The sequence below is a fragment of the Equus przewalskii genome, chromosome 15 (assembly GCF_037783145.1).
Source record: "Equus przewalskii isolate Varuska chromosome 15, EquPr2, whole genome shotgun sequence".
NCBI classification, from domain to species: domain Eukaryota; kingdom Metazoa; phylum Chordata; class Mammalia; order Perissodactyla; family Equidae; genus Equus; species Equus przewalskii.
In genome coordinates, this window is record NC_091845.1 from 52,346,282 (window position 1) to 52,359,806 (window position 13,525).

The window sequence follows — 13,525 nt, forward strand, 5'->3', positions numbered from 1 at the left end:
TGGATCCTGGGTGTGGACATGGCACAGCTCATGGGGACATGCTGAGGCAGCATCACACATAGCACAACCGGAAGGACCTACAACTAGGATATACAATGGTGTACTTGGGGGCTTTGGGTAGAAGAGAAAAAAAAAGAAGATTGGCAACAGATGTTAGCTCAGGTGCCAATCTTAATAAAAAAGAAAAGAATGAGGTTCCTACATCATAAGCTTGAGCAGCTGAATAGATGGTGGTCATTTACTGGGATGGGGGAAGACTTAGGGAGAGCAGGTTTGGAGATGGTTTTGGTGTTAGGTTACCTATATCAAATTAGAGATGTGTTTGAGATATCCTTGGGGGAAATGAATAGTAGGCAGTTGAATATATAGATCTGGAATTCAGAGGTTGCCTAGGCTAGAGACAAACATTTGAGAGTTGTTGGTGTATCAAAGATATTAAAACTGTTGAGAATGGATGAAGCCACTTAGAAAGTGTGTATTCTGGAGAAAAGGAAGATATTCAACATTTAGTGGTTGGGTAAAGGAGGAATAGACTGAGCTAGAGGGATCTGTGAGGTCAGAGGAAAGCCGAGGAGAGTATCTTATTGTAAACCAGAGTGGAGAGTGCAGACAACTAAAAGTTGTTTGAGTTTTCTAAGACACCTACGGTAGCTTGTAGGGATTATTGTTTCCTAATATCAGTTGCTAATTTAACTGCTATATGTGACCATGGTCATTGACAGATATGCCAGAGTGTAAAACAGTTCAGAAATTCCAAGTCCTGTTGCTCATTGTTTTAATTAATTGAGAATAAGGAAGGATATAGTAGCCTCAAATGAAAAGAGGAACTTTGGTATAAGAAGCTACTTAATATGAAACAGTATATTTTGCACATGAAAATCCACGGTGTTGTGGGTTCTTCTTACTGAACTGGTTGGTTCATTGAAGAAAATCCACACAAAATGTATTTTGTTTTTAATGAGACACGATAGAAAGTTTGGACTTGCTCTTTGGTTTGCCATGTGAGATGGAACATATTTTTCATCTTTTATATGAATTCAGAAGCAGAAATTTTAGGTTTTAGAATACATGTACCCCTAAAATTGAAATGGAAAGTTTAAACAGCCATTTGAGTATATGGCTTTCCTTTGAAGGGAAAAAGAAAACAAGGAAGGGACTTGATTATGGTGATATAAATTTACAGTTTCTTATCTGAAACCTTGGGAACCCGTTGTATTTTGGAATTCAGCGTGTGTCGTATTTTAGAAAAGTAATATGGTCATACACCATTTATTATTGTAACCACTCCGACTGGTCTGGAGCTGCACCTTGTAATCAAGCACATTAATATTTTTGCAGCTAAATGTACACAAATTCACAGTGAGTAAAATAAAGATGTTGCATAACCTCATGTCAGTTCACATCATATTTTGCCATACACTGAGTTCAAATCGGTTCAGATTTTGCCACCAAATGAATTTAAAAAGACAAAACAACCTGGATTTTTAGAGTTTTTTGGCTTTCAGGCATGCAGATCTGGGATTGTGGGTCTATAATATCCCCGTGCTTCCTGGGGACAGCTTTCAAGTGTTATGTGAAGGCCACAAAAGGTAAAGCCTTATCCTATTTGGGCTTCTTTTTTTCTGCCCCTCTCTTTCTGTCTGTCCCTCCCCTGCTGTCTTCTCTTATCCTCTTCCTCCTCCTCCATTTCTTCCTCTTCTATTTCCATCTCTTCTTCCTCCTCCCCTTCTCATCCATTTCTGCTTGTCCATCTGTTCCTCCATCTCCTCCTCCTTAATTTCCATCTCCTCCTCCTATCACTATTTCTTCCTCCTATCTATCACCAGCATTCCTTCTTTCCCCATCTTTTCCTCCTCTTCCATCATCTCTTTCTCCTACTCTTATCAAGTCCTCTCCTCCTATTTCTCTCCTTCTTCTCCATTTCCATTATATGTATAACCACTGCAGCCTTCTCACTTTATTAGTTTCTATCCTGTAATACTTTTTAGTATGTTCATCTTGTTCAGTTTCTGCACCAAATCATGGTATTGGCTTTTTGAAACATTGGAGTGAGAACAGAGGTGTCAACACAATCATAATTTATAAGTTACTTTCTGTATTTGATCCTTTTTTTGTTTATTCAGTAAATATTAAAGCACCTACTATATGTATCCTAGGTCATTTTTTTCGCATTTATCTTCCAGTTCACTAATGATCCCTTGATCTGTGTCTGATTTTCTATTATGCCTGCCCACTGAATTTAAATTTCAGTTACTGTATTTTTATTTCTAAAAGTTCTGTTGTTTTTTTAAAAAAATCTAAATTACTTTTTATATAATTTTCTGATCCCTGAAGTTACTTTCAAGCTTTCTTAGTAAATCTTCCAAGTACAGGTATTTTATAGTCTGTGCTTGATAATTCTAGGATTTGAAACGAATCCATTGCTATTGTCTATTTCTTCTTATTTATTCTTGCTCATGGTGTCATGCCGAGTGGCCTTTGGAAATTTATTTGTGCAAATAGCATGAGGCCAGAGTCTTCTTTTCCAGGAATGTTTTACATTTGCTTTGGGTGTTGCTTGGAAGTACTACCTGAGCAAGGTTACCGAATTTAAGGGCTTAAGTGTCTTGAACACCCAAGCTGTTGACCTTAATGAAGTACTCCATTTGATTTACTTCTCTGTTGTTCTCTTTTGAGAAAAGTTTGAAAAGAATGTAAGAAGATAGCTTACTTATGGTTCACATTAATATTAAAAATATAGTCATTTGGTATACCAGCTGTGGGAAGGAAGAGTCTCTTATTAGACTCTGCATCTTATGTGGGTTTTTAATCCTGTTCCCTTTGCCCCACAAGGCCTTCAGAATAGAAGTTAAAATGTACCAGTTTTGTCCTTGTATTTCTTACTATTTAGTCAGATATATATTGGTCTTACATAGATTTTTTTAAATATATATTTTATACAGTGCTTATAGTTGTTTGCCTTTGGAGTTTTGTTTCAAATCACCTAGTAAAGCTTTTACTGGAGACCGAAAGTCTCCCTACTATGGATTATGCCATTCTGAGCTTTGTTCCACATGTTGGAGATATGGCAGTAGGTAAAATAGACCAAAGTTCTCACCCTAGTAGATAATACATTTCAGTGGGAGGAGACAAATAATAAAATAAGTAAAATGTATGTATGGTAAGTGCTAGATAAAGCAGGGAGATGGGTGTATATCAGTAGTGTCAGGATGTTGGGAAGTTTATGATTTTAGTATGCAGAGAAGATGTCATTGAAAAAGTAATAGATAAATAAAGATGTGAAAGAGGTGGGTAGACAGTGTAGCTATGGAGGGGAAGAGCATTCTAGACAAAGGGTACAAGTGCAGAGGCCCTGATATGAGTCGCAGCAAGGAATATAATGGAGCTGTACTAGAGAGAAAGATGGAAAGTGAGTAGGAGATGAGGTTGGAGAGACCTCTGTGGTATCTGAGATCTAAGAGATCTTGGACTCCTGGTAGGCCTTTTTATGGAGTCATAGGAGGATTTTGAGCAGCAATGTGATGTGACTTTGTTCAACTCAGGGCATAATATTGAGAATAAACTTCAGGAGGGCAAAGGTGAGAAGCAGGAAAAAGATATGACAGTTATCCTGGGATTGTTCTAGGTAATGAGGTTCTAGCATAAACAAGAGAACGTTCCCGCCCACTTCCAGTTGAACTTCTAGTTCATTCATAAAAGTATCTTATTTCAGGAAGTGGTAGGTGGTAGAAGAGATATAGCTGATTTGTTCTGATATGTTTTAGTTATTAAGAAAATATTTTTAAGCCTAGAATATTTGTAACTTCTATATAAATTACAAAACATTTTTAATTTGGCTGCTTGTGGTGATGAATTAGTTTTATGAATTATTTTAGCTTATGGTAAAAAAAAGATACAGCCTTATTAGAAGTGGGTAAAAGTTTATTTCCCTCTATGTTTGTAGATTTGTCTGTTTTTCCTTTTAGTTCTTCATTTTTTGCTTTATGTATTTGAAGCTATGTTACTGTGTGCTAAAAAATTTTCCTTGATGTATTAACCCCTTTATCATTATTGAAAGTCTCTCTTTATCTGTAGTAATGCTTCTTCCAGCTGCTTTGTTTGAAATTAGTATAGCCACACTAACTTTATTTTGGTTGGTGTTTGCCATGGTCTATCTCTCTATCATTCTACTTTTAACTTTTATGTGAGCTTACCTAAAAGTATATCTCATTCAAGCAACCTATTTTTAAAAACTCAGTCTTGCTCTTTTACTTTGAATATTTAGTTTATTTACGTTTAAGGTAGTTACTGATGGATTTGATTTGATTTGATTTTTGCCATTTTGTCTTTCATTTCTATTTTATCCACTTGTTTTATATTTTTTTATTTCCTTTCCTGCTTTTCAATTAATCAAATATTTTTTATTACTTTATTTTTCTTCTATTTATTTATGTATACATTTACTCTTATTTTAGTGGTTACCCTGGAGCAGAGGTTGGCAAACTTTTACTTACAGGCCAAATTCAGCAGCCCCCCTTGTTTTTGTACGTAAAATTTTATTGAAACACAGCCACACCCATTTGTTTAATGTATCGTGTATCACTGGTTTGGCACTACAACGGCATAATTGAGTAGTTGCACTGAAAGACTGCATATATGTATGGTTTGCAAAGCCTGAACATATTTTCTGTGTAGTCCTTTTTAGAAAAAGTTTGCCAACTCCTGCCTTAGGGCAGTGGTTCTTAAACTTGAATATGCATCACGGCTTGTTAGTACACAGATTAGATTGCTGGCTACCCCCCCCCCCCCCCCCCCCGAGTTTGTGATTCAGTAGATTTGGGTTGGGGCCTGAGAGTTTGCATTTCTTTCTTTTTTTTTTTTTATTATTTTTTTTATTGAGTTATTGATAGATTACAATCTTGTGAAATTTCAGTTGTACATTAATGTTTGTCAGTCATGTTGTAGGTGCACCACTTCACCCTTTGTGCCCACACCCCACCCCACCTTTCCCCTGGTATCCACTAAACTGTTCTTGGTCCATAGTTTTAAATTCCTCATATGAGTGGAGTCATACACAGTGAGAGTTTGCATTTCTAACAAATTGCCAAGTGATGCTCAGCTGCTGGCCAGGGGCTACATTTTGAATACCGCTGCCCTAGAGGTTACAGTATGCATCTTTGACTTATTACAATCTAAAATAAATTACTGTGTTTACTACTTCCACAATAATGCTAAAAGCCTTAGAACCCTTTAACTTTGCTTACCTCTTAGGAGCACTATTTTATAATAATCTCAAACTGGCAACAACTCGAATGTCTATCAACAGTATAATGCATATTAATAAATTGTGGTATATTCATATGCTAGAAAACTATGAGAAATGAACGTGAATCTTCCAAACATTATATTGAGTGAAAAGAAGCTAGGTACCAGAATACATAATGTGTGATTCCTTTTATATAAATTTCAAAAATGAGCAAAACCAACTATGGTATTAGTCAAGACTAGTTAGCTTTGGTAGGAAAAGAAATACTGACTTTAGGGGGTCAGTGAGGGTGCTTACAGGATGCTGATACTGATCTGTTGGTCTAGAGACTGTTTACACTGGCATGTTCATTTTGTGAGAATTCCTTGAGCTGCATACTTATGATTCATATACTTTTCTCTGCCTTATTTTGATCAAAAGTTAAAAATTAATTTCCTAGTAGTTTGAGAATGTTAGGAGTTAATTTTTTTTAATGGTAGAGACATTTACTCTGTTCAATTCTTGTGTGTATAGGAACAAAACACTGTTTCCATGGAAACTTCTGGCTACTCAGTGTTTCAGTACCTATCTTTCTGTAGATTTGTGTCTACTCTGCCTCTCTTAGCTATGTTTTTTTACGTGGTGGTGGCAAAAAAGTTTATTTGGAATTCTATTAGTGTTTTTAACAGAGCGGTCTATGTAGAACTTAGGTTTTAAGTGATCCAGACTGGCTCCCTAATAGTATTATGCTAAAAAAGAAAAAAATATTTTTTAACTATAAGATACTTTTTTCCTATAAGTTGTGCTATTTAAGAAAAAACACTTGCTGAAATGGAATGTGGCTTTATTTTAGGGTGTCTATTTGATTCTCTTTTTTCCAATAAATAAAAGTCTTACATTTTTTGGGTGTATTTTTTTAAAAATATGTTTAGCAGTTGGAGTTGAAGTATCCTTTTGTAGGGATGATTTGGGTATTTGTAGTTGATGTGGTGTTTGCATAGGTAAGGGAGCAGATTGAAAGGAAAAGATTCTGGCACATTGCTCTGAAGGCTGTGGTGAAGCTGCTTCTCTGCCTCGCCCATCTTGTTTGTCGTGATTGGTTTGTGCGGGGTCCTAGAGAAAACCATCTTCTCAGACGAGTAAAATGCATACATCTTGTGATTTTTGTGGGGGTGGGAGTGGGGATGTTTCATTTGATACAAGGAGATGATACTAGTGTGGTCATTCATAAATATTATAAAAGGATCTTTGCAGAATATTTTGGAATCATTTATACAGATTGTTCAGTTTGGTTTCTAAGGCCTAAGTAAACAGCAGATTGTAAGATTAGAGTTAATTATGCACAGTAATGAGCACTGTGATATTCCGTGTTTTACTGATGCAATAATAAGCGTCCCAGCAGAATGAATATTGCATAAAACCTTATTTTCTATTTGTATAAATTTTCATGTGAATTCAATAACAGAAAACAAATATAGGTTTATAAACCTTTGGTATTGAATGCCTTTGAAATTTTGATATAGAATAAGGATTGCAGCTGCATACAGAATTTTTAAAATACGTGGAGAATTTTTACCTTTCATCTGGCAATAGCTGCCATAAGATGATGTCACCTTGTAGCTGATTGGCTGTTATAGCACCTAGGGCAGGGAGGAGAAAGAAAAATGCCGGCACAAACCTCAGTGGTGGTTCTGTGGTTGTTTCTGTCTATTTTTGATAGAATCTTTGATTAGTATCAAATCTACTGTATTTGGCCATGTGAACTATTGGGAGCATCCTAGGGTGAGGGAAATTAAGAGCTTTCAGAGGAATGAGGCGACTGATTTGCAAACGGATCTGTGATTGTAAGTTGCAGAATCTGGGTATAAGGAATAAGGCAGGGTGTGCTGGAAGATGCACTATGGGAGGAGCTGGCAGAAAATGCTGATATGAGTAGCAAAAAAAGGAAAAATGCTTTTTACTATCTTTAGAGTTAATATATTTGGTTTTATGTTTTGACTTTATGAATATAGGTAGGAAATATATTACAATCTGATTTTAAATTACACTGAGCTGTTTTTTATAGTGTTAGCCAATATATAAATGCTTAGTCAAAGGAGCTTTATTTTGTATTATATATCTTACAAAGTAGTGATTTCATATATAGCTTTATTTGATTTTTGAGTCGTAAGGAAAATGGAGCAAAGCTTGGTTCTCTTAAAATACGTTTTTCTAATGCTTTGTGCAGATAAAAGCTTTGATGATGAAGAATCAGTGGATGGAAATAGGCCATCATCAGCTGCTTCAGCCTTCAAGGTTCCTGCACCTAAAACATCCGGAAATCCTGTCAACAGTGCAAGGAAGCCTGGTTCAGCAGGTGGCCCTAAGGTTGGAGGTAATGTAAATCCATTTCAAATCTGATGTGCATGCCTCATGCCCTTGATATGGCCACACATACTTAGGACTTCAGAGGAATATGTTTATTCATGACTGCAGCACTGTTGCAGATCTGGAGAGTCTGTTGCAACCCAGAAGAACGTGCTGCCGTTTCGAAAATGTTTAAAATATTATATATTGCTATTTCCTGTCAGAACATATGTGAATTAGTGTTTTCTTGAGAGTATTTATTTTTCAGATGCCATTTTTAAAGGGAGATCTTTAAGGGTGTTTTTTGGGTTTGGCTTTTTTTGTTTTTAAAGAGAGAGCAGGTTTTTCACAATTTAGCTATTAATTTTCCGGTGCTGTAGTTGTTAAGGAAATACTGATTTATTTGATGTTTTTACGCAGTCATCGAGTTATTGAGTGTTAAATACTCCAACATTGAAAAAATGGTTGAAGATACTGGCTATTGAATCATTTGTCACAATAGGAAATGGGTGGTGTCAAGTAAAATTGCCTCAAAAATAAACAGGAAAAAACTGGTTTTATGTAATTATACAGCACATAGTACAGTTTTTTTTATCAGATTAGAACTGGTTCCAGCATATTGTTTATCTTAAAAAAATTTATGGATATTTTTTCATATTCTAATTAGAAAGCCGTGAGTACTTTCTAGCTGCTAGTTTCTGCCAGGTCTTTCTGGTAGAATGAATTCTGTAAGAATAAGGGTAATCATTTAATGCAAAAAGGACTACAGTTTCTTTTTCTTTTCTTCTTGTTAATTAATTTGTGTTCTAGTTATAATTTGGTAATGGTAAAACAGTTTTTTCCTTGTTTATCATAACTGGTGGGAAAATCACGGTCTTCAGGATTTTTGTTTTTTCTTTTTGTCTGTAGTTCTTTTATTAAAAACAGAAAGGAAAGAAAAAGGAACTGTATATTTTGACCAGGTTCTGTAAGTTGTTTTCTCTTGATCTTTCTATACAAGCAAACATTATTTTCCAAGTCTCATGATATTCTAAGTATAGGAAAACTATCATAAATATTTCATCTTAACTGTCTTTAACTAATGTGTCATATAACTAGCAAGAAAGATGGTATGATATATGTATATACACATATATGTATATATAAATATGTATATGAATAAATAGATAAAATACTATGAAATAGAAATGTTTTACTGATTTCTCTGGATATTTTGAGTAATTTACACTTAGTATTTTAATTATTTTCTTTTTGTTTTGCAATTATGGGAGTGTATTCTCATCCAAATGTTAGTTATCATATCCTATTACGTGATATTTTCTATTATGCATTCTTAGGTATCTTGATGAGAAGTATATGACATTCTGTGGTTTCTTCCTTTTGTAACAAATGGCTACCTTCAGTTATTACAAAGGGAATATTTTTTCTTGTTTTTGAGTTATAGATTTCTAATCTATAATAATTATTTCATGAAACTGTCTTATTTGACTTAAAATGGATTAATATTTGAAATGTCTGGTGATAATATTTAATATCTTTTTGAATCTGAGCCAGTGGTTTATAGTTAGCTCTGTTTTACACGTTTTACTTTTCTCTTGGATGAAAATTGAGATTATATTTTACCTACCAAAGCTCACTTAATTCTGATTTTATCCATCTGATAAAATTCTTTTTTAAAATTCTTTTTAAAGAATCAGAGACTTTCTTAATGTCACTCCCCCTTCTCTGGTTTGTAGTCCTACCAGATATGAAAATGTTAGGTACCTTTCGTGATTGTAGTCATTAATCACTCATACAAATTATATCCATCTGGGCAGTGACTCTTTTGATAAAAATAAGGGAGAGGCTTTCATTCCTTCCTCCTCCTCCTCCTCCTCTTCCTTTTGACAATTGCAGATTCATTCTGCAACTGTTTGTTTCTTTTGTTTGCCACAGCTCATTTAGGTTCACTGCTCATTTTTCTAAGAGCTGCTAGCCAGAGGATATTGATATTGCTTCAGAAATTAATGCTACTTTTGACTATCAGTGCTTCTTTGAAAATTTAACTTTAGATTTTCTGTTCTTGGCAGAGGCTTATTAATTTTTGAACTAGTTGTAGAAAGTTTTCTTAGAGTTGTAGAATCTTTGAGTTACAAGGAACATTGGGAGTCATAGAGTTCAATTTATGGTTCAAGTATAGCAATCTCATAATATTTCTTATAGGTGATTATTCAGCATCTGATTAAAGTAATATGTGCTCATGATTAAAATTTGGAACAAAACTCACCTGTAATACCACTACATGTAGACATAATCAACTGATAAGTTATAATATACTTTCTTCCAATTATTTTTATGGTTACTTTTCCAATTATTTTTAAACATACAAATATTTTCTTAGGGGGAGGAAAGAATTGGCACCACTCATTATGTAGTTTTGTATACCATTTTTCTTGCTGATATTCTACCCTGAACATTTCCTCATTGTCTTAAATTATTAAGTGAAAACTATTCATGGCTCAATAATATCTAGATTGCCTTCACTATTTTCTGCTCTTATAAACTGTGCCATCATTCCTTTATGTGTATCTTTCACAACATCTCTGATGATTTCCTTGGAATAAATTTCTAAAGTTTACTAGTTTCTTGTGTTCTTTCAGTTAGGCATGGTGTCCTCCAGAAAGGTTATAAGCCCATTTCAATTCTGGATAAACTAAGTCTTTTTTTATATTGCATTAAAATCTGCCTCCTTGTAACTTAAGCAGGGAAGATGAATTCTTTGTTAAAACAATACTTTCAAATACTTGAAGGTTGTCGCGTCTCTCTTTATAACTATTCTGTTTTCTAGACTACATTTTCTTTTTTATAAGTTTATGTGGAATAATGGTGATTCAATCCAGGCACTTTATTTGCTACTCCTAGGTATATAATAAATGGATAGGTGTGATTAGTTCCTAACTAAAGGAATATGCTAGGTGGAGGTATATAATAGTGGTATAAGCCAATCACAGTACACTGAGTTTAACAAATTTTTTTTCAGGTAAGATTACCAAAATAAAAATAAAGTGAGCTTCCTTGAAACCTTGACTGAATCTACTTTTGGAGTTTTTGGAGTTTAATTTACTTTTCCCAGAGATATATGACAAGATTAAAGAGATGTATGCTATTTTTTAACAAAGTGTGCTATCCAATTAATTAAAGACAGTAGGACTTCTGTTTAATATTTAGTGTATGTTAGTTTTACTTTGTTTTTTGGCTCAGTGTGCCAGCCTATTCTACTCATATTGTGGTTGTGTGGGCTTTAAAACAAGGAGAATCAAAGGGTTATGAGTTGCTCCATACCGATATATCATTGCTATAAAAACCTATATTAGGTGGTTTACTAATTAGAATAAAATCAATTCCCTTAAATAATCCATTTTCTGAATAACGTAACTTCATAATAGGAATTAGGTAAACATATTTTCCATTCTTTTGGCTTAATAGTTTGGAATACAGTTGCTGAAGGTACAAGATTGTTTAAAATATTTATATCTCTAGTATTTTAGGTAATAATTAAAAAAAATGTTCTTGAGTTTTCTTACATATATTCTCATTTAAACCTCAAAACCCCTGAGTTAGGTACTTTGTTATCCCAATTTTACTGATGAGCAAACTAAAGTTTGGAGAAGTTAAGTAACTTGCACAGGGTCGTGCATCTAATAAATGGGCAAAACACAAAAATCACTTTGCTATACTGCCACCCACACTAATTTCTCTGGTTAAAAAAGGATTCTTCTAGATCCTTTAGCTCTGAGGTTGTAATCTACAGTAATGATCACTACCATTCAGGACCCATAAATTTAAAAAGCCTCAACTGGTATGATTCCCAGCAAAATAGAATATTTGTAAATAAGCAAACCCTTAATTTTTTAATTGGAAATAGAAATGCTTTTTAGTATTTTCTTGTTGAAATTGCCTTTTTAAAGTTCATTTTCTGAGTTATAATATCCCTTTTCCTATATTTTGTCTGCTATTCTTTTTAGAAGGTAAAGATGGAATTAGATGATGATATAATTGTTATTGTTTATAATTAGTATCAGATTTTGAGGTTAGTGATTTGTCATTGAGGCTTGTATTTAATCGTTGAGATACATCATTGCCCAGATTATCAATTCTCAAAGTTCTGTTCTTCTCTCTCACTTACTCACTCACTCATTCAGGTGGACAGAGTATTTTCTCTCCATTGTTTCTATCTAATATCAAAGACTACTTTGAAATAGTTTTAACTTTCAATTCTTATAATTAGGTAATTACCACCATTTCAAATTCAGTAGTGCTTACTCATCTTTAGGATATCTTATATTTGTTTTACTTCATTTATGTCTGCCCTGAGGTTCTATTAAGAATGTCCAAATATCTATTTTCCACAATTTATGCTGGTCATTCCCATTTTTTTTCTGTCATGCAAACAGCAAAGTTGTTCTTTCTTTTAAATAAATAGAGATCATGAGAATTGGTATATGTTTAATAAACAAATTTCACATAATTTGTTGTTTAATCTTGGAATCCAAATTTTTAACTGATAAACCTGTTTCTTGTTTTTGTACTTTATATAAAACCAAATGACTTTTCTGTTTGTGTTTTGTTTTCTTTTCTTCCTCTCTTCTTCCCTTAATGAGAGGGGAAGATACTAAACTGAGAAGATTTTAGCCTCAGGAGGCCTTAAAGATAATCTGACCCCAATTCAGATGAAGAGACGGAACCTCAGAGAATTAAATGATGTATCCAAGATCAGACAGTTTTTAGCACAGAAGAGAGGAGGACCCAGTGCTTAGCCCACTGTCAAGGGCTTCTTCTTGGATCATCTCTGGGTCATCTCATAACTAATGCTGCATGTGATACATATTTCTTATTTTTATTCCATATAACAAAACACTATAATTGACACTTGGAATTTAGGGATTGGCCAGTCACCATTCTGTCTTAAATTACTATGAATCTCTTATCATTGACTATCCATTATAAGATGCCCTCGTGCTATCTATCTTAACTTTGGTTTTAAGGTAAATATGATTCAAGTAATTAACAGATAAGTTATAAATATAAATCAATGTAACCTAATTGCCTACTGTTTATACGAATATATGTGTTTTGCTGTAGTTATTTTCTTTGACCTTTGTTTTGTTTTACCTCTTGGGCCCAACTTAAAGTGATAAAGAAATTTTATCGTACAGGTTTATTTTTTGAAGCATTCAGAATGTTTATAAGAGAAGGGAGAAAATAGTATAAACAGTCAAACTATTTGATTAAAATTAATAGGCAAACTGAAGACTCACTCTCTTCATAGATAAGTTACTGTCCTTATCTGCAGCTGTATATAGAGCCTTTGTGCAAGGCTTCATATTAGGCATTGAGGAGACCATCTGGAGTGTTCAACGTTTTAAACTTACGAAGATAATTACAGCATCTGTCTGTGCTCATTATTTCACCAACCAGTGTTAATATTGTTTGCATTTTGGTCCTTCCATACTTCATTTGCCTATACTTTTTGACTGAGATTTTGGTGTTAGAAAATTATGGTCTCATACCAGTAAACAAATTGAGTCAAGATTGGCCTCAGAAAAGAGTGATATATCGTTAATATAGATCGTACATGTGAGGAATTTTCCATTAGACTCAGCATACTTGATCAATATAAAGTAGAATTTTGTACAGTCATTCCTTGATATCTGTGGGGCTTTGGTTCCAGGACACCCTGGATACCAAAATCCCCGGATATTCAACTCTCTTATATAAAATGGCATAGTATTTGCATAAAACCTGCACACATCCTCCCCTATACTTTAAATAATCTCTACATTACTTATAATACCTCATACAATATAAATGCTATGTAAATAGTTGTTATACTCTATTGTTTAGGGAATAATGACAAGAAAAAGAGTCTGTACGTGTTCAGTACAGATGCAAACATGGTAGACCTTTCAGTCTGTG

The 13,525-nt window shown here is 33.9% G+C and overlaps 1 protein-coding gene across 50 annotated transcripts in view; it reads left to right on the top strand.

Annotated features, from left to right (window-relative positions):
• CLASP2 (cytoplasmic linker associated protein 2) overlaps positions 1 to 13,525 on the top strand; it is a 163,715-nt gene that overhangs the window by 42,204 nt on the left and 107,986 nt on the right. For 33 of the 50 annotated variants that reach the window (XM_070575816.1, XM_070575821.1, XM_070575825.1 and 30 more), the window contains one exon: positions 7,452 to 7,598. In XM_070575816.1, the coding sequence (XP_070431917.1) occupies positions 7,452 to 7,598 (147 nt within the window). Of the gene's footprint in view, positions 1 to 6,402; positions 7,069 to 7,451; positions 7,599 to 13,525 lie in introns of those variants that run through there. The other 17 variants (XM_070575833.1, XM_070575843.1, XM_070575835.1 and 14 more) reach the window with 7 other exon arrangements.